Here is a 24,700-nt window from a genome sequence, read left to right as displayed (position 1 = left end):
CTTTACATTTATGACATAAGATTAAAAAATATTGCTGACCACGCTATTTTTGGAGTGTATTTGGTATTATAAGATCCTATAGGCTTAGTCTATCTAAACATCGAGATATTTTCTTACAATATAACATAGTGGCAATGAAGAAGTGAATACAAAAAAAGGGAACGAAGAACAAGAATCACATATTTTAAAATCCGAAATGGAATCCGCAATAAAGAAATTAAAAACTAGGAAATCTCAAATGGAAAACGGAATAACTGTGTAAGCACTCAAAGAAATGGTAGATATGGGAATTGAAATAAAGTTTAAACTATATAATGAAATCTGGAACAAGTGAAATTGACCAGATGATTGGTGTAAGCTTACTTTCTTACCTAAAAGGTTCACCAACTGACTGTAATAACCACCGTAGTATATCCCTATTCTCCCACGAAAGTAAAGTTCTTCTTACTATAATTAACCAGAGATTAAAATCAATACTTTTACCACAGACTCCCCAAGACAAATGTGGATTTGTATCTGGAAAAACAATACGGGAACAAATTCTCAACCTAAGACAAATTATAGAAAAACCTAGCGAATTTATTCTAGAAACTTTTTTGTGCTTCGTCGACTATGTCATGCCATAATTATCATCTATCAGCCTCTTGCATCTACTGTTGAACATAGTTCTCCTCTGTTCTCTCTAAACTGATATATTCTGTGCTTTCTGCATCCAATTTCCTGCTGTTGGTCATAAGTCGTCCATCCATCTTGTTGGTAGCCTACTTTGGTGTCTCTTGTTTTCTCTTTCCTATGTGTTTCTATGTCCTAATTATCATCTATCAGTTTCTAGCATCTACTGTTGAACATAGTTCTCCTCTGTTCTCTCTAAACTAATCTAGTCTGTGCTTTCTGCATCCAGTTTCCTGCTGTTGTTCGTAAGTCGTCCATCTATCTTGGTGTCTCTTTTTTTTCTCTAGGTCTCTTTTCTATGGGTCTTTTAGTCCACCTATTACCATTTAAACGTACTACACGGCCAGCCCATCTTCATTTGGCTTTTGCAGTCTATTTTTGCATAAAATCTTTAATGGTATTTTTAACTGTTGTAACACTTGGTGGGGGTCTATTTTCGAAGTCAACAATAAATAAATCAATTACTTCGCGTATCGAATGACCCTGAAAGTACCATGTAACAAGTTGCACTTTTTCTTGGACGGTATACAACGTAATAGACATTTTATTAATTATTTGTTTATTCTTTCAGAACTTTTAATTTTTAATGTCAATGTGACAATTACAACAATTCGTACCTACTGTGAAATAAATATAGAGGTGGAAACGTGTAACATGTCACAGCTATTGCCATTGTGTTGTATGGTCAATAAAACAATGTCGTGATCTGTATATATATCAGTGCCGGATTAAGGGGGGGGGGCTATGGAACTATTAGCCCCCGGCGGTAAATTTTGAGAGGCGGTACGTCGCTCCCATCACATTTTAATCCTATATGGGGATAGTTTTAAATTTACGGGGTTGATTTTCTTAAATAGCATGGTAATAAAACTTCGTCTCGTTACCGATAAGATCCGTGCCAGTCGTGTTAGCGCAGTTTTCGAGACTAGTCTCAAATTTTACTTATTTATTAGTGAAATGTTCGTGACGTTTCTAAAAAATGGGCGGAAAGATAGGAGGTGCATTTTGGAAACGACAAAAGTTAAAAAAACAACAAAAATTAAATGCAGTATTAAAAAAAACACCAAAGATTTAGCTTTTTTTACCAAATCCAGGCAAGATAGTATACCAACGAGCACTTCTTTTCAAGACGATCCAATTGCAACAGTTTCAGATGTTTTAGAAGGTAGGTTTATTTGACTGTTTTAGTTACTTTTTTAATAAAATAAAATTTGCAGCAGGATCTTCATCACGTCGAGATGATTCATCCACAGCAAATTCTGATACTTCAAATACATCCTGAAAAGAGTTCTCCTGAACGTCAAATTCTAGTCGAAAGTGGTGTTAACCGAGTTGATTTACAAGATCCAAAATTCTGGCCAAGAAATTGTGTAGATGAAGTATTGAAAGAATTCAAAACACAGGATCTTTAGACTTTAAATCTTCAAAAAGAAAAATAGGAACACAACAGGTACTGCACTAAATCACTATTCTATAAAGTTTTAAAGAATGGTAAAAAAATTCGGCGTGACTGGTTAGTTTATTCCAAAAGCACAGGCTCTTTATTCTGCTTATATTGTCGACTCTTTTCAAGCGAAAATTGCACTTTTTCATAGTCCCCAATAGGGGACTACCTTTTAGAGGAACCAACGAAAAATTTGATTCTACTAGCAATGGCAACTATCTTGGATTACTAGAGTTGTTGGCGAAATATGATCGATCCTCTTTTAAAATAACATATTGGAAAATATGCTTCAAAAGGCTGTGGATCAGTATCTTATTTATCAAAAACGATTTATTTTGAATTTTTGCAAGTGCTTTCGGACCACATATTACAAGAAATTGTAAAACAAATTCATTGTGGCAAATATTATTCAATCAGTGTTGACTCTATGCCTGATATAACACGTACAGATCAACTGACATTTACTATTAGGTATTGCTCGGACACCGGAACACATATCGAGAGATTTATACAGTTTTTAGGCAACACTGGCCGAAGATATGGAAGCCAGCGTTGTAAAAATTTTGTCCAACTTGAATATAAATATCGATGAATGTAGGAGGCAATCGTATGATAATGCGAATAACATGTCTGGCGTTTATAGCGGTCTCCAAGCCCGAATAAAATCTAGGAATAGTTTGGCAAAATACGTATCATGTGCAGCCCATTCCCTAAATTTGATTGTTGAACATGCAGCAGAATGCACTATGGAAAGTACTTCTTTTTTTTTAGTTGCTGAAGAAATTTATGTTTTTTTCTCAGCTTCAACTTACAGATGGAAACGATAAACTGATTTATTGAAAAATTGTGGCCATACAATATTTGTTCCAAAAAGAGTTAATGTGACTCGATGGTCAGGACGATTTGATGCAGTAAAAGCTCTTAATTTATGCTATCAAGATATATTAAAGTAAGCACTTTCAGAGTTATCCTCTAACGATGACAAGAAGATGCCAGTTCGCTGCCAAGCAAACAATTTACAAGAAAAGATGGCTACGTTAGAATTTGATATTTATGTTGCCTTTTGGTTCGAAGTACTGGAAAGAACTGACCTAGCGAGTAAATCTTTACAAGGCGCAAACATGGACTTACATACATGTTCGTCTTTGTATAGCTCATTATAACATTTTTCCGAGTCTCTTCGTGATAAATGTAAGTTATTTGAACAAAAACGGCAGCTCTTATCACAACAAACAGAATACAGCAAAGAAATTAGAAGTCGCAAAAGAAAATTACAGTTTGACGAAGCAGATACAGAAGAGATCCTTACACCGCAAAATAAGGTTAGAATTCAAGTGCTGTATAAAACAATTGATTATTTGGCAAATAATCTGAAATCTAGAGGAAAAGCTTATGAAGATCTTTCCATCACTTTCTCATTTTTATTTTCTCTACCTCTTTCAGAGGATAACGTGATTTCAGACAAAGCGTCGGTATTAGTGAATATTTATTCGAATGACTTGGATACATCTCTAGCAAGTGAGTGTATTCAATTAAAACATTTAATATAGTCACTACTAGGCCAAGTTGAGTATAAAAATCCAACAATTCACAGTGCTACTTTTGTGATGGAGCTTTTGCATAAAAATAATATAATTGCAACCTTCCCAAACGTAGAAGTAACGCTAAGAATCTTCTTATCATTGATGGTTACTAATAACGCAACTGGTGAAAGATCATTTTCCACTTTAAAACGAGTCAAAAATTATTTGAGAAATACGATGACGGAAGAAACATTAAGTTCGTTCGCTGTATTAAATATTAATAATGAGCTTACAAAATTTGATTTTAATAAAATCATCGGCCTGTTTGCAAGTCCAGGAAAATTTGTTTGTAAATAATTATGTTAATTTATTTATAAGTTGTGAGTTTGTGTCTTTGTGGCTTTTTTGTATATTTGTAACAAATTAATTTGTAATTAATATTATTAATAATAATATTAAAATAGTTTTAATGAATTGTTAACGCATCTATACCTACTGGAGAGTGGCGGTATAGTATTACTTAGCCCCCGGCGGTCCATGAACTAAATCCGGCACTGATATATATATATAAAATATTTCCGCGGTTACAATTAAACCTAGAACTAAGATAATTACTATTAAAAAAATTAATATTAACCTCAACAGTCTTCTGGGTTGAACTGCGTCGATTATCATTGCGCCGAGCTTTCGACATCCTCTTGGATATCTCCTTCAAGGCCTCCGAAGTCTCAGTCTCCGAGCCTCCAGACAGCGCAAATCAAATCTAATCAATACTCCATACTACAGACCAATTCCTGATTATACAACAATCCATCTGGAGAAAACAACAAAAGCCATTATCAATAAATCCTCTCTTCCAGTTGACATAAAGCAATTTCTAATTCCTCGTGAAAAGTCTTGCAGAAATCCTCGAACATATGACCCAAAAATTCATAAACCCGATATTCCTCTACGTTCCATTGTCGGTGCTACAAGTGCCCTTCACAACCATTGGCCAAGTAGTTGGTCAAAACTCTATAACCTCTCGCCGAAAATGCTTCATCCTTCGTCAAAAGTTCTTTTCAATTTATCGAACTTCTTAAATAATACCCTATCTCACCATCAGACATTCTAGTAAGTTTCGATATCGTTTCACTCTTTACAAATATTCCTATAGACGAAACTCCAAACATTGTGACAATTAAATACAGTATCCAGCAAGACCACGTATCTCTCATCTTCCAAAATCAATTCTACAGACACATAAATGGTGCCCCATTGCCAGTATCTTTATGGAAGACTTTCAGACCTAGCACTATCCACATCAATGCTCAAAGCCACATGTTGGCTAAGATATCTTGCCGATACATTCGTCATTTGGCTCCATGGCAGGGATGCTTAGGTGCCTAGACGTTATCATAAGAAAAAACCACTCCCAAAGTTTTCATCAATCTGTTTATCGAAAACCCACCCATACTAATCGTTACTTGCATACCAACTCTCATCATATACCTTACCAATTAATCTTATATACTAAAACGCTAAGCCCTTTTCTTGTCCACCACTTTACTCAAAAACCATATTAGATAATTAAAATATTTTTTCGGAATATTATTAGTATTACGTATGAGATTGTCAAGATATACTTTTGGTACAAAAATTCACTTCCGGTTTTGAGATGACCAGAAGTTAAAATTTACTTTAAGTTTTAGACCCCACAATGTATATATGGATCGAAAGGTCTCGTCGAGACGAATCTAAATATGTACTTCAGGTTGCGATCCGACACCGGAAGTGACCCGAAACGCGCGTAAAACGTCAAGATAGAGCAAATCTGACACCGGATTCGTGATCAGCATGCAAAATTAACTGCTAAATGATATCCATGTCGACATTTGATGAACTAAAAATTGCATTCCGGTTTTGAATGTTATGTATATTCTTGATTATATTGTTTGTATTGATCTCTTAATTTTTCTCGCAAAATAAAAATTTTATTTAAAAAACTCGATGTCGAGTTGGTCCGCTAGTTCAGTCATTAATACCCTTGTCTCCAGATTAATACGCCTTTGTGATGATGCAAGTAGATCCGCTGAGCTCTCTAGTTTGAAACAAGCCCTCATCCAAAACGGTTACCCTATTATAAAAATGTCTTACACTACTTTAGTTCTAGTAAAAAGAAACCATTCAATTAACTCAGATATGCCTAGTCACTTTTTAAACCATATTTATAAACAAAAACAGAGCTACTCTTCCATTTTACTATAGAGTACAAAAACAATTAGCAGATTTAAATGTTAGTCTTCCTCAAGTTTTCTTTCAAAATAATAAATCTATTCTATCATGGATTATCGAAATAGATTTTTTTGATATCTCCCCCAACAAATTATATTAAAGAAGAAATATTACAGTTATTAATTAAATTTTTAGTAATCTGGTACTGAAGCTGCCGTTGTAATTATTATAACGTCATTCCAATACACACTTTCTGATTACAATAGTGTATACACAGGTGAAACGTATGGTGTGCTTTAAGGTCCTAAATGCATAAAATATTCTGCTTTTTCTAAAACTATTATATTAAGAGACTCTGTCAACTATTTAAGAGAAATTCAAAAGAGATATACACGTCATGAATTTGCCCTCCAAATAAGAAGACTACTTTATGAAATTCAAGAAGGTAATAAAGACATTAGAATGAAAATGAACGACGAAGCTAGCAGGTGTGGAAAGAAAGCAACAAACAGGATAGTACAGTAATCGAAAGCAAAATAGTGACTAGTGATATAAAGTGATAGTAGTAGAAGTATAGTAATTCACTTTCAAAGTGCTCAATGTCTGTCAAGAACAGAATAGGTCTAAAATATTTAAAAAAAAATATCATAATATAAATTAAATTTCATCGACCAATAAACTCGATTTAATAAATAAATAGGAAAATTATTTCTGTAAAAACCAAATAGATAAGAATGACTAATGGTTTTTCTAGGCTATGATAAAGCAGATAGATATCGATATGATAGCAATAGTCGGTTTTTAATAAACAATTATGTCAAAGGCGCAGGTATAGGAAATCTTTGAATACAAAATAGAAATCTTTTGCACACAAAATTTTGAAAGTAAGGAGAAAGCTTTTAGTAAAAGATGAGTGTAGATAATAATCTTGATGTTTAGTTATATTGTTATATCGAGACTTGTAAACAAAAAGAAAGGAATTATTCATGAAATTGAAAATACCAAATGATATAAGGTCATGACGACAGCGAGTTGGTTTATTGAGAAAGTATTGACTGTGATTGGTTGGAATTTAAAGTTTGGAATTGTGTGATGCTGGAATCTGATTGGTAGAAGTGGAAGGTAGAGGGAAACGACGCCAAACCGATTTTGATATGCCGGAGAAAGTCTGACTGTGTTCTGAAGAAGCTGGTTGTTTTGTTGCTTCATAGCCTGCAGTAAAAGTGAGCAGAGTTGCTCGTAAATAAAAATTGTGTATAATATTTGAGGTGTCTGTGGAAAAAGCGAAATGAGCGGTAGAAGTTTAAGCATTTGAAAGTAATTTTTAAAAAATTGTTTGATAATATATTATCACAAATTTATTTATTTTCATTTATTTTCCCATTGTCCATCTTTCCCTCAAAGGCAATAGTATAGATATTACTTTGAAGCCACGTAGAAAAATTAACGATAAAAAATAGCACTTGGATTAAAAATTAATTAAGAGAAATTTATTTGTTTTGCAAGATGAAGTCTAAGGTAAATTAAGATTTAAAAAACATGATAAGGGTCATAATTTGCAATTCATAATCGTATATACTCGAGATTCAAAGAGGTGAAGAGAGATAATAAACCTTGGCGTAGTCTCTCAAAGGATCATATTTGACCAGGTATTAATATGACGTCCTTAGAATTGGAGATAAACAAATTTACTAGGTACTAGAGTACTTAATTTTTCATATGAAAAGGCTTTCGACAACATTGAACACTGGGCGGTGGAAGAAGCTCTGGTCAATTGTAGCATAGATTCAAGATACCGACAATTGATACATGATATTTACCAAAACGCAACCATGACCGTAATTCTAGACGACAAATTAATAACGGATAATATAAAAGTTAAACGAGGAGTCCGACAAGGCGATATAATTTCACCTAAACTGTTTACCTTGACCCTCGAAGATATAATAAAATCAACAGATTGGGAAAATAGAGGAATATGTATTAACGGAAAGTACCTAAATCACCTTAGATATGCGGATGATATACTCCTGATCTCCTCGGAACGACAAGAACTAGAATTAATGCTGAATGAACTTCATGAAAAATCACTGCAAAAAGGCCTAAAAATTAACTTCAACAAAACAAAAGTAATGACAAACACGGAAGACCAAGAGGCAATAAAAATACAAACAGAAAAAATAGAACAGGTAAATGAGTATATCTATCTAGGACAAGCAATCAGAGCTAACAGAGAAAATCAAACAGCCGAAATATCGAGACGAGTAAGAATGGGATGGGCAGCGTTCGGCAAACTTTCTTACGTTCTAAAAAATCAAACAATCCCTCTATACTTACGAAGCAAGGTATATAACTCCTGTATAATACCGGTGCTTACCTACGGAGCACAGACATGGACATTTACACAGGCCAATTTGTATAGGATAAGGAAGGCACAAAGAACGATGGAGAGAAAAATGTTGGGTATATCACTTAAAGATAGAAAACGTAACCAGTGGATCAGAACCAGAACAAAGACAGTAGACGCGATAGAACAAGCAGCAAAACTGAAATGGAAATGGGCTGGACACAATGAACGTCTCCAAGACGGACGATGGAACAATGCCATCGGAAAGTGGCGTCCATACAAGGCAAAGAGATCAAGAGGCAGACCACAGATAAGGTGGAAAGATGGCATCAGGAAACAGGGAGGTCCCACATGGCAGAGAACAGCTCAAGATAGGGAAAGATGGAGAGAACTGGGGGAGACCTACATCAAACAATGGAAGGATAGAGAATAGGTTCAAAAAAAAAAGTAAAATAGAGTACTTAATAATTACAAAATCTGGAAAACCTCGATCTTCAAACTGTAATTGTGATTTATCCGTAAAACATATATATTAATAGATTGTCCTGCATATCAAATTTCCTGACAAAAATATACCTTTTTCCTACAAAATATTCTAGAAAAAAATTTATAATTTTAAACTAAGAAAATACCTAACTGACCCTAACTCTAATTGATTATACTATATTTAACTTATTATATCTCCGCGAATAACCTAAAAGATTGATGCGGTAATTAAGGTAAAAAAAATTTCCCATAAGATTGGCAAACATTTGTCATTAAAACTTGTATCCGCACTGCAGAAAAAAATATTGTTCAACTAATGTGAAATCACTTACCATCCTTAACTATTTGTATATAAACTTTTCACCGCCAGAAAACAATCCACAAGAGAAGAAAATTCGAAAATGAAAATTTCTTGGAAGGATTTTCCGTAGTGAGAGACACTTTCAAATTTGCCATGTAGATATATGCATAGTAGGAAAACTATACACTTGCGCAGTACCGGCTTCTATTCTAAGGGACGACGTACTAAAATTTAATGGGGTGTAAGTTTCGCTTAATTCACGTGATGTTCGGTTGTTACTTCTAATCTTGACCAGACACTTATCGAATTTTAACTTCTTAATAAAATCGTAGTCGAAATTGTTCGCAATGTATTAATGGGTATTTAATACTAAAATGGGACAGAGGTGAACTCTGTAAGTTTGTTTGTTTAAAAAATATTAAGAAAATACTGTGGAAGATATATTTAGAGATTTTTTTATACTAGCATATCAACCATAACATAATATATTATCGACTGACTCACTACAATTTAATTGATCTTTATATATGTCTCTGCTTTACTCTCAGATTTCAGGAGAAATTCCTCGGCGACGCTAGAGAACATCTTGGAATTATCTCGAACCATCGGACACCTGCAACTCAAATCGTCAATCGAGTATGTTTCATCAGGGGCGTAGAGAAGCTATCGTAAGAATATATATAATTCAAAATAATAAAATCTTATCTTTCCTCTCATTTTTTGGGCCATCTTTTCGCATCTACATAAATTGTCAATCAGTCTATGTTTCTCTCTGTGTAATCGTTCTGAGTGTTCTTGTAGAATTGTTGCAGAAATGTCTTCTCCTCATGGCCACCTCTCTCAACGGTGTGTTGTGGAGCCTTTTTTAAATGGTTTCATTTGTTATTGCGCCATGGCAATGAATTTAGACCTTTCGAAAACATTTTGCTGTAACCTGACCATCAGTTCTAAAACTACAAAAGGGAAATGGAAAAAAGCACAAAATCGGAAGCAAGTGTAAACAACGACGAACTGAAAGCTATTAAAGTTCTTAAAGATGAATATATATATATATATATATATATATATATATAAGCGGGGATCCTACAGCTTCTGCCGCTTCCCGCATTTCGATCGCCATCTTTTTCTATCTCTCCAGGTGTCTTCATCAATGGCTCTGTCTTTCATGGTTTCCATAACACCTTGTATCCAAGACTTGGCTGGTCTTCCTCGTTTCCTTCTATTACTTGGATTGTATTCCATAGCTCTTTTTGGTCATCTGTTGTCGTCCATTCTCTGTACGTGTCCATACCATATTAACTGTCTAGTTTCTATTCTTTCAGAAGTTGTATGTACTCTATCTGTTTTTCTTCTAATTTCAGAATTAGGTATACGTTCTACTCTTGATATACGGCAAGCTCTTCTTAGGTAGTCCATTTCAACCGTGTCAACTTTTTTCTTTCCTTTTGCTGTCATTTGCCAACATTCTGCTCCATATGTAAGAATTGGCTCTACAATTACTTTGTAGATAGTCATTTTAGTTTTCATAGTAGCTTTGTTGGACCAAAGTATCGAATTCAGAATTTGAACACTCTTCCTGCCTTGTTGCACTCTATAGTCTATATCTCGTTCCGTTGTTCCTTTACTGCAGATAATACTTCCCAAATATTTGTATTCGTAGCACCTTTTCATTTGTCTAATTTCCAAATCCGGGTCTTCGTCTTCACTGCCTATTCGCATATATTCTGTTTTAGACATATTCATACTCATCCCCCATTTTTCGTATTCATCTTTGAGCTTTCTAAGCATATAATCTGCATCTTCTTCATAGCTTGCAATTAGTACTTGATCATCTGCAAAGAACAGCGTTGTCAGATAATGGTTGTTAAGCTTCAACCCCATTCCCGCACATTTTTGTCTCCACTGGTGCAGTGCTTCTTGGATATATATTTTGAATAGGGTGGGGGAAAGACAACATCCTTGTCTCAAGCCTTTCGTTACTGTAAATACCCTTGAGAAAGTATTTCCTGTTTTTACAGTGCTTTGAGGACATTTATAGATGTTCAGTATTGCTTTTAGATATGTTTTACTAAGGTCCGTTTTCGTCAAGACACTAAATAAGAGTTTTAAAGGAACTGTATCATAAGCCTTCTCCAGATCTATAAATACCAGATGCGTAGGGAGGTTTGACCTGTTCGTTTTTCAATTACTTGTTGAAGGGTAAATGTGTTGTCCACGCACGATCTTCCTGCTCTGAAGCTTAAAGATGATAAGTCCCCAATAATCTTACCAGCAAACAAGAGTAAAGTAACAGTGATCATGGACAATGTTCAATATCAGAAGAAAATTCAAGAATTAGTCACAAACTACAAAAATATCCAACCATATCCTTGGAGAATAAAATATACAGAACATTATATAAATTTAAAGAGTATCTGACAGACTAGCAAATAATAACACACACTAACACCCCACTAATCCCAACAATGCACAAAGACAACGTACCCCTCAGACCAATTTGCAGCAGCATGGGTTCTCCTTGCAGCAAACTTTTTAAGTTTATACTAGATATAATATAAATGACACATTACAAGAACACTTTTATAAAAAAACTCACATTTTCTGCAAAAACTAGCAGAAATAGATTACAATCCCAACAACAAGCTAATCAGTTTTGACATTATCAGCCTATTCACTAATGTACCTCGAGAAAAAACCTTGTATATAATACGAGAGAAGAATGGAAGACAACCGTTAGACGAAGTGAATTATTGAATGGGGACCAAGAGCATACAAGAGAAGTACTGTGACATCAAGCGAATGGCTGGTCACGAATGACTGCAGAAAACAACAAACAAAAATTAATGGATATACCTAAGAGAAGCTTCTGACGATGGATGGAATAGCTGTTGATAATGATGATGAAACGAGACAAGAATGTTACATGAACCACACAATACACTGACAACACCTATTTTCAATTAGATATCAACTTTTATAAAAAGATTATCGATTAGTTATAAGCTGTATAAATTGTATTTAAAAAATATCAAATATCAACAGTATAGTGGGATATATAGATGATATGTTCTCCATTTAACCTCATGGACCAAAAACACTGAAAAAATCATTGATAGACATTCATTGTAAAGGAGATTAATCAACTTTAGATTGGAAAAATAAAATAACACGAATCATCTACAATATTTTTTTCGTTTTGTTTTTCTACGTTTTCAAAATGGAAATGGTTATTTTTGTAAAAAATGCTTGGCGAAGGGTGTAGGTAGTATTTAGTTGTTTTTCTTATCATGTTTTTGTGTGCAATAATTCGTTTACGTAAATACTGCTGCGTCTGTCCAATGTAATTTGAATTACAGTCCTTACAATTTACTTTGACGTGACGAGATATGGATGTATATTAAAATCAGACCGATAAACTAATTTCATGGTATTGGAACCTCATGGTCAGAAAATATAAAACATAAACACCAAATTTTAGTTTCATAACTTTTATAATGTTATAAAAATTCCGATTATAGTAGATGATGGTTCCAAACTTCAATTTGCTATAAAATGGAAAAACGCAATAAAAATATGGTTTTTGAACCGAGGACCGAAACTGATCTGAATAATTCCAGAACGAAGGACTTTGCGTTCGATATGTACAAAGGAAAGCAATTTTGTGGAAGCTAAACTTATAAGGGAATAAAACTAGGTAATAAGCATGTAATATAAATAAATATACATTATTAAAATACTTAATCTATAGACAGCGCTAATTGTACATGATCGTCAGAATTTTGCAATAGTTGCTTTAATCTAGACCAAAGAACGAGAAGAAGAAAAATAGGAGATAAAACTAAACCTATAAATTGATCAAATGAAAAAGAATTCATGCCTGATTTGTTGTATATAGCATTCGTTTTTGCAGTGATTTTAGAAATCCAATCTATCCACTATCACTATAATTGTCCAACTTTTAACATACACTTATGAACATTGATTAGCACTATATTCTTTTTGATACCACTTCAATACAATCTGGTATGCCTCGATCTCTATTAATACATTTTCAAAACCCAATAGAGATGCTCTGCCTAATAGGTGCATTTATAATACAATTGTTTATGCGAGACATTATTAAATTTGTCTGCTGCATGATCGTTACATAATTCAAGGTTGTTCATCTCAAATCTGAAATCTAGAGCAAGAGATAAACACTGAACTACGTAGATTAGCCTTGAAGTGCGTGCAGAATTGATTTTTTTCAGTTTCCTTTAAAAAACGTACACTGAGAAAAATGCTTTTCAACTCAATCCCTAAATATATTTGGGAATGTGTTATTTTGCAAGGGAGGAATTTGTAGATTATAGATTGTAAATTTCAAAAGGGTTGTTTTGCTATATTGTACATGGTCAGTCGTTTAAGTGACAGTTTGCACTTCCACTGGTCTTGGTACGCCAGTACACCAAGTACCTACGTTTGGACGTCAGAGGCAACAAATATTTTAGCCAACAACTAAGGATGCACGCGGGATATCTGGTCCCGCAATTTATCCAGCATTTTGTCCCGCAGGGTGGTACGGGACACGGACGGGACCGCGAGTTTTGCTGTGGTACGGGACGTGAGACGGTACAGCGATTTTTCTGCGGGACGGGAATCGGGATGGGGCTGGCGCTCTGTCCCACGGGACGTACCGCATGTCCCGAAAAATTGCACTTTTATTATTATCGGAATGATTTGGTAATTAAAGTTATACAAGTATCTGCATTATGTTTGCAACGTAAAAATATTTATATACATTGAAAGGTTTTCTGTTTTAATAATTCACATGAACCATAATTAATAGAATAAAACATAATTAATAGATTTAGAATAACAGAAAATTTTAAAACATTTTCGACGATTCTTTTTGATTTATTGCGATTCACGCTTGATATGCAAAAAACTGTTTTGGTTTAGGTCCTCCTAATAAACCACCAGCCGACATTACGGCCATACCACCAGATGATGATACCTTTTAATCTAACCGTGAACGTTTTAAATAAAAAGAAATAAGCGATTTCTTTTACTAAATAAAAATGTGTTTTTGGTAAACATTTCTATTTTAATCGTAATCTTACAAAAATAACTACATTACCTTTTATATGACCTATTTGGGTGGGGTGAAATTATATTTATATGGGATTTGGTTGTAACCGTTTCAAAAGATTTAAAAGAAAATCATTATAAATTTCGATTATTTTTTTTTAAATAAAACTACTAACCCCATCTATCTGTCAAGTACCTACCTGTAGCCGACTCAAGGATTCTTCTGTAATTCCCAAATATATCCGGTAGATGAGCACATTCATCACCTTGTCACTTACGCCCAATTTCCAGCGCAAGAATAGCGTCTCGCTCTTTTCTCTTAAGAACGTCCAACCGTTAAGACGTGTTTCCAAAGTGGGTCTCATTTAGAGGTGAGCTTAGAAATCCTTTTCTTGTCCATATTTCAGATCTTTTTATCTTTTTCTGGAATACCTAACCCCTCTTATCTAGGATGGTGGTGGTTTGATATAGTACGTAGCCGAATCAATGGTTTATTTGGTGACTGATTAAATAAGAAAAGAAACAGAGCAGATTAAGGTTGTACCAATTTTTATTATACCTACTTTCAAGACAACGGAAATGATTATGAACTCAAAAAAAAATGGAAATATAGTGAAGTGTTCTAATTTTATTTAGAGGTTTATTTTCTTATATATGTATAATATACATATATATTCATTTACTTTATAACTAATTCTTAATTTAATACGATACAAAGCTTTTTTGTTTATGGTAATGTAAACATGAAATGGTATTTTGGTATCCTTTTGGGATGACATAACTTTTAATGTTTACTTTTTGTTCATTACTAAGAAATAATAAAGAATAGTTTTCTTGTAAACTTTCGATAAATCTTAATTATTTTTCTTCTCGTCCCCTTCGAGGATACACCAGGGGTGGCGTCCAATAATAAATTATAATTTCATATTATCTAATTGTGCTTGGATTTAAGATACGATCTAGTTTCTATATGTTTAAGAAAACCCCGCCCAATTCTCTTCGACAGTGAGCGATTCTGGCCTTGCATATATCATTGTAGCACGCAGTGTTACATGGTTTCTGAGGTATAAAGGTTATTTGTTTTGTTGCAAGTTTTAGTATCATGAGTATTCGGTCGATTCTTCACGTTTTAGGGTAAGTGAAACAACATATTTTCTACATTTTTTAGAACATTAATATATTTTATATTCAGGGATTCTACAGTATTCACTGCCTTCCCTCGCTCAACCGTTTCCATATCTCTCTCTCTCTCTCTCTCTCTCTCTCTCTCTCTCTCTCTCTCTCTCTCTCTCTCTCTCTCTCTCTCTCTCTCTCTCTCTCTCTTCTCTCTCTCTCTCTCTCTCTCTCTCTCTCTCTCTCTCTCTCTCTCTCTCTCTCTCTCTCTCCTTCCTATGGGGCTCCATTTGGTTATTCTCTTTATCCATCTGCTGTCGCTAGTTCTTCAAGAGATAAGTCACCAATCAATGGAATGACAAACTTCCATAGATGTATTAATTCGCCAATGAACAAGCAGAATTTCTTATAAAGAAGAAGAAGAATATCGAGAAATACAAAGGTAAAACTCCTCAAAACAATAATACGCTCAGTCGGCGACCGATGAGAGCCAACATATGATTCAGAGACCTGGACTCTAACAAAAGTATTGAAAACATGTTATGACGTTTCGAAAGAAAAGTACTAAGGCGAATCTATGGAGCGGTGAATGACAATGGAACGTGAAGAAGACGATACAACTTCGAACTTTATAATATTCCCACATATTTATAATATAAAATATTCCCACAGGGATTCGTCCTGCGCACTCCCACGTAAATAGTGGTTCTTCCTGCGAAGGGAAAAAAACTCAGCAACAATACTTTGTGGCAAGCAAACCTACAGTTGAGTACACGTCAAAATATCATTGTTTCTTGGTAACCGCCGCAGAATTTCGACTAGAATATTCTAAAGGAATAAGTGTGTGATAGTGATAGTGATAAAATCTACCTCGGTTGATGCAGAGTTTAGTGTACTTATTAATTCTAACTTGGATGTCTTTAAGACTATACGAAGTCAACACATTTCATTGACAATCATATTGTCAACGAAATACAAGGGGTTAAATCTTCCCCTCACCGAAGTTGATTCCTCTTGCTCTTTATATCTATGTATATATTAGTGCAGCAATTAGTTTGTAGAATTATTTGATCAACAGTAACTCATTTAATGCAGCAAAACTGTCTGATCATTATCATCAATTAGCCTACGTTTGTCCACTGCTGAACATATGCATCCAAAAAAGTTTTCTACCTATTTCTATCTTGAGCTTTTTGCATCCAATTTGTGGTGATTCGCTTTATATCATCCATCCATCTAGTCGTTGGTCGTCCTCTGTTTCGATATGCTTCTTATTTTGGTCGCCATTCCAGAATATTTCTGGTCCATCTATCATCCGTCAATCTGGAAACATGTCCGGCCGAAGCTCATTTAGCCAATGGTTATTCTTTTAACTGCATCCGTGACTGCTCTTATTTCTAGGTTTGGTACTGGATCTCTAATGGTAATACCTAACATTGATCTTTCCATAGCGTGTTGTCTAACTCTTGTTCCTTTTGTCAGAGTAAGTGTTTCTGCATCATATCTAAGGACAGGTAAAACACATTGGTTAAAGACCTATCTTTTTAAACAAACTGGAATATTAGAGAATATAAATCGGAAATCTAATTCAGGAGCTTGCCATGAGTTCGCTCTGAAGAAGCCAAAAGGCAGAAATACGCATATCATCGAATGGTGGTACGCTGTAACGAAATCAAACCTAAACCGTACTTAAAAAAGTTCAATCTACCAAAGGCAGCCCATGTGAGACCTATTCTTCTTTGTATTTCAGTTGTCTGATTATCTCGGTCTAAGCGAATCTCATGCCCAAGCTATTAGTCGATGCTATGACTTTCAATCTGAATTTTTTCACTGACTACAAGATTGTTCATACATTGAATATTAGACTTAAAAATGTTGTTCAATCTACCAAAGTCAGCCCCATGTGAGATCTATCCTTCTTTGTCCTATGAGTAATCCATTGTAAATAAAAAAGTATGGTGATATTATTTAAAAGGTTTATTAACTCTGTTTCATATTATATCAGGTATATAAATAATTTAAAAAATATTCCTGGCAATAGAATCCGATTCTGTATGTTTGCAAAGTTCTGTCTGGCAAAATTATATTTTGCAACACTTCGTTTCAAATTATCAATTGAAACAACCAGAAATTTCTAGCTCAAGAAGAGTATACCTTAATTCAATAGTGTTACTTAATTATATATAATGCTTGTCTTGTGACTGCATATATTACTTAATTAAATAGGGAGACGATATACAATACTAAAAAAACATGTGGATTTCACTTTTTACAAAAGTTTAGTGTTTATTTTTCATTATTATGGTTATCAGGCTTTACCTATTCCGTCTTCACAAAGTATTATAACGTGTCTTATTATGTCTTGTTTTTTGTCTTTTATCTCTTGTATCTCTTGGATTGTAATTCAATGTTCTTTTGATAGTTTTTTGTTTTTTATCCAGTTCCGGTTTCAGTTTAATTCCTTTTTATCTTTATAGTTAGCTATTTTGTCGTTTATGGTATAAGATCATTATAAGATCGTCCGAAAAGTCAATATAGCTGGGCATATAAACACCAAGTCAGCACAAATTACTGCATATGCAGGTGATGTAGCTGTCATTAGCCTTTAGAAAGTCTTAAAGGACATTGATCATAGAACACAAAAAAGAAAGATCAATGAAGCAAAAACCCAATATGTGATAGTCAAAAGAACCTGAAAATAAAACCAATAACAAAGTAAAAAACTTTACCTTTGAACGTATGTGCATATAGGTACATAAATCAATCAAGAGAATTCCATACGTATGGAAATAAATGCACGTATCGCTAGTGAACAGTGCATATTAAGTCAATAAAATATTTGTGACATCTAAATTAGACAGAAAAACCAAAATGATCATAGAACCCCAATTTGAGTCCTAACAACTTACGGATGTGAGAACTCGGTTTTCACCAGGCTTAAGCAAATATGCATATTCAGACGTAAAATATATGTGCATAAAAATGCACGACTTTTGTCAATAATATACAAAAAAAATTATTTTTTTCAATAATATGCAGAAAAAATTCAACTAACATTCAATGAAACACACTATGAAGTTTATAGTATATTTATTATATTAAATGGGTAAAACCAAATCTTACAATAATACTGTACTTTTTATACTTCAGATTTCTCATAAAAAAAATTAGACAATTAATTGTTTCTCAAAATATTCTATTAAAAATTTACGTTTTCGGTCAGAATATAGATATTTATAAACAGAAAAACTTCTTTCGTCATCAACTGATGTGATGGAGCACGTTTTAGGTTGGCTAAGAGGCATTGGTTTCTTTAGAAAATTTTCCCATGCTCTAATAAATGATGCCGGTACTCTATTAATTAGATAATAATAGAGTACCGGCATCATTTATTTAACTTTGTATCGAGACCTGAAGATGCTTTGCATATTGTAGAAAGCGAAACCGGTCGTCTGGATAGTTAAATTAAATTGATTGTGGGTAAGTCTAATTTATTATTTCTTTTACCTTTTGAAATGGACTCACACAAGCAACACATTCATGATTCCTGATGAGTATTTTGATATTCTAGAAACATTCTACATCAAATATCGCAGCTAACAATAGCACGCCAAAAACACTAATAAAGAGCCGTTCCTAGTATGGCTGGTAACCCCTGAAGTACCTCCTTTGATTTGCTTGGCTTTCTCCACCAACAATTCTTCTTGTGAGCTTCACCATATCGTATACACCACACACGCCACCTTCTGAACCCCAGCTTTTTAGCAATTCACCTACATTTTCAAAAGCATTCGACATCACGTTTACCACACCCTTCTTACTCCGGAAAAAAAGGAGTACCCCTTCCTTGAAGATGCACAAAGCCTAAACAAGGTTAAAACATTGGATCGAGTGTAACTGACATTCAAAATCTCCGGTCTCTTCAAGCGGTGTTTCTGAGAAAAAGGTTCATTCTACAGAAGAAGTGCTAATAAACATGTTTGTTAAAAATTATCTCAGCTACAGCTCTTGTTTTTCTACGTCGTACCGATCCTTGTTTAATTGATGTTTTGCGTTTTTCCCTAAGACCACCCTTAAAGGCAAGGTTTTAGGGGAAAGCCCGGGGGTATGAGTGGAAAACTTTTTTGGATCTCTTTTGTGTTCTTAAATTGACATTCTCAGCAAAATTCAGCTTGTTCGTCTTATTTTTAAAGATCAAATCTCTGACGACTGGACTATTAAAGCACTTAAGTTATTTTTCTTATTTTCTCTTGCGTTTTCTCATTATATATTGTGATGGACTTATTAGCTTTAAGAAATATATATTATTTAACATAATCTTAATTAATACACATCAAACAACCGTAACAAAAATCGGTCAACAAATTAAATCCAGAAGAAGTTGAAAACATAATTTTGCTTAGCAAATGAGAATTGATTTCGTCCATAAAAGATATTGTATATTCAATCTTCATGAATTCTGTTATAATTCAATTAATAGATTATGTGTGTCTAGTGCTTTTAATACGAAGATAAAATAATATCTTACAGACCATTACCTTGTTGATCTGATTTCGAAACGGATAGAAATAAATGGTTTAATGATGATATATCGCAATAATTCCAAACTCTACACAAAATGATCGCAGTAGAGGTTAGTTTCCTTCAAAATAGGGTAACCAAAAGTCAAATGTCTCCAAAATTATATATAAAAACCTGCACAGAAATTATAAATGAATTGTTATTTTTTTTTTCCAGGAAAGGCATGTCTGTGACATCAATTATGGTGTATGTAGTATATGATATTGAATATTTATCAGAAACCTTCGAATTACTACAGTAAACGCATTTTTCGTTTGCACTATCTTCACTGTTACGAGAAGCACGAGAAAGCAATAGTTGATAAATGTCTGTTGATTTGCTTGCCGTCCTACCTTCTTTTCTCCAGACTTTGTGTTGGCGAAATAAATTCTAAACACAATATATTTTAACATATTTTATGTTTTGTGTGACACAATATGTTCTATGTTTAACTTGAAATTCCAAAGCCTGCGCGTTGTTAGAAAAAACAAAAAGTTTGTTATAAAATGTCGGGCAAAAAGGATGAGTTCTGGTCAGTCCAATAAAAAATTGTAATTGTTAGTAGAAAAATATAAATTAAGTTACATAAAAATATTAGTGGCTCTTCCCTGTGGGAATCCAATCAGTTTAGTGTAAGTTGTGTTTGTGAAAATAAAGGTTTTATCGTGAAAAGTTGCCTAAATTATTCCTAGCGTCCTCACCAGTGAAACTTCTTTAGTGTTGTAAAATTCCAACACTTTGGCTTTTGTACATATGGGCTTGATGATTTTAAGAGATTGCCTGTTAAATTCTTTGTTACTTTTCCTCTATTTTTCACTCTTTCTTCTCTCGCTGTCTTTCTTGCTCGTGCTTTTTCTTTTTCTTCTTCTATAGCATTTTTCTCTGGAGTGTCTATAGCTATCATGGTTTTACCTGGTTTTCTTTCACCAGCTTTCCTTTTCCTTGCCTGTGCCCTAGGGTAAAGCTGAACTTGTTCCGGGGTTATTAAGATTTTAACACATTTTTTTCCTATTGAAGTCGATAGAAATTCAGGTTCTTTACTTTCGTGAGTAGAATTAGTTTTATTACATGTTGCACCTGATTCAATAACAGGAACTGAATGACTTGTGGCACTTGAAGTTCTCGCAACTAAAACAAAAAGGCATGTAGAGTGGGTAGGCTCTTTACCTGAAGGTCCTGCAACAGTAACAGATGGCTGGCTTGTATTACCTAAACGCACTACAGGAAAAGCAACAGAATTGGCTGTTTTACTTGAAGTCCCTACTTATAATGTGGCGTCTACTAAAGCTGGAAGGGGAGAGATTGTCGAGCGATCAGTGACATGGAAAGCTAAGAAATCGTCATCTGAAAAAACCCTTTCGTTAAAGGGGTAGATAGACGAAATTCAGAAGTAATATTGCTGGGCGTAAATGCTCGAAGGTAAGTGGTTCCAAGAGCTTCAGCAACTGTGTATATATCGAATGTTTTCCCTGCATTGTTAAGTAATCAACCACGCTCTAACCACTTTATTTTGGTAGGTTTTAAGAGGTGAATAGACTGAAAGGTCCAGCGGCTGAAGCTTATGGCTGCTGTGAGGAGGAAACGTAACCATCACTACTGTTCACGCCATCATATGGTTTAACGCCACCTATGCAGGCAGTAGGGTGTCTGACTTCCGCGCAAAATACCAGGGGCCAAATCCTAGCGTCGGCGAGAACATCTGGATATTAAAAAACATAAAGTAAAAAAATATCAGATCAAAAAGAGAAGTAGTCAAGACCGTCACAAATATAATAATATAATAAAGCTTCAAGTACTGATAAATAAAATGTTTCTTAATGACGATGCTTAAGTTACTAGAAGAAACCCACTCGAACTTACACAAATCCTGCCTAAATTTACCAAAGAGGAGATTTTCAGAATACCTACCTATATGTATCCCATTATCGCCATTACTGAAGAAAGTATTTTATCCAATCTTACTAGACCTAGTATCTAGGAAAGGTAGTACAAAATCATAAGTTTACAATCAAGAACTCGATCTGCTTTAAAAAAATTAATGTGACGTCATTCAAACGTGAGATATGAAAACATGTAACCTATTTGAAAACGCCTTAAAATTTTTGACAGTCATTCGATGTCATATTTCAACCGTCATCTGTTTCTGTTTCTTGTTTTACCGAACGCCATTACCAAAGACATTGATTAACAAAATTAGATTGGAAACACAAAGAAGGATTTGGTAGTAGCTGAACTTTTTCTAAATAAATAAAACAGTAAGTTATTTTTATATATACTTAAACATTTACTTTAAGAAAATCCTAACATTATTCATATTATTGGATGAAAAGTTGACTCATTTCCAATTTTTTAGATGCCAAATATAAAGTTGCAGTCGTCTGATGGTGAGACCTTCGAAATCGATGTTGAAATTGCAAAATGCTCTGTTACTATCAAAACCATGTTAGAAGACTTGGGAATGGATGAAGAAGAAGAGGAAGTGGTTCCTTTACCAAATGTAAACTCTGCTATACTCAGGAAAGTCATTCAATGGGCGACTTACCACAAAGACGATCCTCCACCACCTGAAGATGACGATAATAAAGAAAAAAGAACAGATGATATTTCCTCTTGGGATGCAGACTTCTTGAAAGTGGACCAAGGAACCCTTTTCGAGTTGATTTTGGCTGCTAACTATCTGGATATCAAGGGACTCTTGGATGTCACATGTAAAACTGTTGCTAATATGATTAAAGGTAAAGCTCCTGAAGAAATCAGAAAGACTTTCAACATCAAGAATGACTTTACAGCGTCTGAAGAAGAACAAGTGAGAAAAGAGAATGAATGGTGTGAGGAAAAGTAATTTAAGGGACTGTTCAGTATTTACTGTGAATATTTTTGTGTTTATTATAATTTAGATTTACTTACTGCTTGAAATTTTATGTGAAATATGCTCGATTTTCAACTTTGGGATCTGCTGCATTTCATGTCATTAAAATAAATAAGTGATTTTGATAAAATTACATATGTAGGAGTGTTTCATTTTTGTTACTGTTAGTAATAAAGTCTTAATATTTCTTTTAATACAATGTCTTTTTTTAATATGTTAAATAGTACATTTAAAATATATAGATTGATAGTAATATATCACTGATTTAAAACAAAATGGAATTACTACAGTAGAACATACATAAACTCAGCTATACTAATTTTAATAACGACAAAACTAACACAATAAGGCCAGAAGGGGGACTAAACTATTCCTGTCTTATGTTGATGACATCCTTTCAGTTCCATCCAACAAAACCAAACTAATAATATACTATTTAACTTTGAGGTAATATAAGAAATAGTAAATGGCAGGGATGTAATATTCTTCATTAAAATGAACGTGAAAAGTAAAGTACCCTCTAGGATGAATCGTATTATTAATGTGTATTGGAAATAGAGATGGGGGCAGACTAATGCTAAAGTGAAAAAATTTACACAAACAAGGAATGTTGAAAGGAGACAGAAATTACTGACTTTGTGAGCTTTGCAGCATCACTAATGATGAAGATTATATTTATGTAATGACCATCCTAATAGAGTTGAAAATATACTGGTTGGCAGGACAACTTTATTGCAAGGTTTATAAACACAGCCTAATTACTTTGTTACACAGGTAGCTGACAAAGTTATTTTATTTGGTATTAATGCTATAAAGCTGATATCAAGGCATCTACTACGTAAATATTTTCAGAAATCAATCACTTATCTACTGTAGTAAAAAATGTACAAATATTTGGTTATAATTTCTAGATATATCACCTCAGTGTGTACAGAAGAAAACATGAGGAATAAAAAATATTGTCACAAAAAAGTACTAAAAATAGAAAAGGAATGTGGAAAGAAACTAAAGTTGTAAATGATCTAATATTGAACATAAAGTGGATATTCAATATAAACATGTATATAGGATGGTTAAGTACTTCAAATAGAATTGTATGAAAGAAGAAAGAATAATTTTGTATTATGAATGATAATCCCAATTATCTGATGATGCAATAACCCATATTATCATATGAATAATAGGAGCTAACTAATAATATTTTGATCACATGTAACACTCAGTATTTTATGTAGTCACAAAGGTTTTAAATAAATAAAACTTCTAAACATCAAATAGTTTTGAAGTAATTCAGTAAATATAGATGCTGTGATTATGACATTAATTCATAAAACTAACAGTAGCTTAATATTTAGTTTTGTAAATTAAATTGTTTAATAAAGCTGACAGTTGTTTTGTGTGTTTTTAAAAGCTCTACAAAAAAAGATGGTTTTTATTTAAACAGAGCGAATTACGGTGTTAATAATAAGGGTCTACAGCGAAAGAAAAAGATCTTATATTGAAGTAGCCTACTTGTTCAACTGTACTTTCCCAAACCATTCTCCTATCCTTAAGGCGAGGATACAAAAAATTGTAAAGCACTTTGAGGAAATTGAATGAGTAAAAGATGGCATTCGAACAGGTAGACCAAAAGCTTTATAAATTACAATAAAACTTTAGATTTACTGCAGAGTTTCGAAGATCCACATACATACATAGAAAAGTCCCAAGGGCGTCACAGTATAAATAAGTTTGGGAAACCCTGGTATAAATTTTTGGCATTATTTAGATCAGACATTTTCCGGATGACAGATTGCTAGATTAGGTAGTATTGAATAGCCTCCTCGTTCGCCCAATTTGAATCCTAAAGATTATTTTTATTAGGAATACTTGATTCATAGAATTTATAGGTATAACTAAACCAGCAAGTGTTGCAGAGCTAAGGCAAAGAATTATCAATAAATCCATTTTAATTTATTGACAAATGTAGTAGACGCATTCTACTATTACTGAGGAGACTATCAAATTAACAACTGACATTATTTTGAACACCTGATTAGGTAGACATATATAGTAAACTTTTAATTATTTATGTTCAAATTTAATTTTACTGAGAAGATTA

General features: G+C 33.6%; 1 protein-coding gene across 1 annotated transcript; it reads left to right on the top strand.

The window, feature by feature from the left end:
* Positions 1 to 21,828: 21,828 nt before the first annotated feature.
* Positions 21,829 to 22,798, top strand: SkpA (S-phase kinase associated protein 1 SKP1-related A). The gene is made up of 2 exons (XM_072527431.1): positions 21,829 to 21,985; positions 22,084 to 22,798. Exon 2 carries the CDS (start codon positions 22,084 to 22,086, stop codon positions 22,570 to 22,572), a length of 489 nt encoding a protein of 162 aa, XP_072383532.1. The 5' UTR covers positions 21,829 to 21,985; the 3' UTR covers positions 22,573 to 22,798.
* Positions 22,799 to 24,700: the final 1,902 nt, after the last annotated feature.

The sequence above is a fragment of the Diabrotica undecimpunctata genome, chromosome 3, assembly GCF_040954645.1.
Source record: "Diabrotica undecimpunctata isolate CICGRU chromosome 3, icDiaUnde3, whole genome shotgun sequence".
NCBI lineage: Eukaryota > Metazoa > Arthropoda > Insecta > Coleoptera > Chrysomelidae > Diabrotica > Diabrotica undecimpunctata.
This window is presented reverse-complemented; position numbering and strand designations above follow the sequence as displayed.

What these genes read in the sequence shown, in the direction of transcription:
- SkpA (XM_072527431.1), top strand. Translation starts at nt 22,084, where the DNA reads ATGCCAAATATAAAGTTGCAGTCGTCTGATGGTGAGACCTTCGAAATC.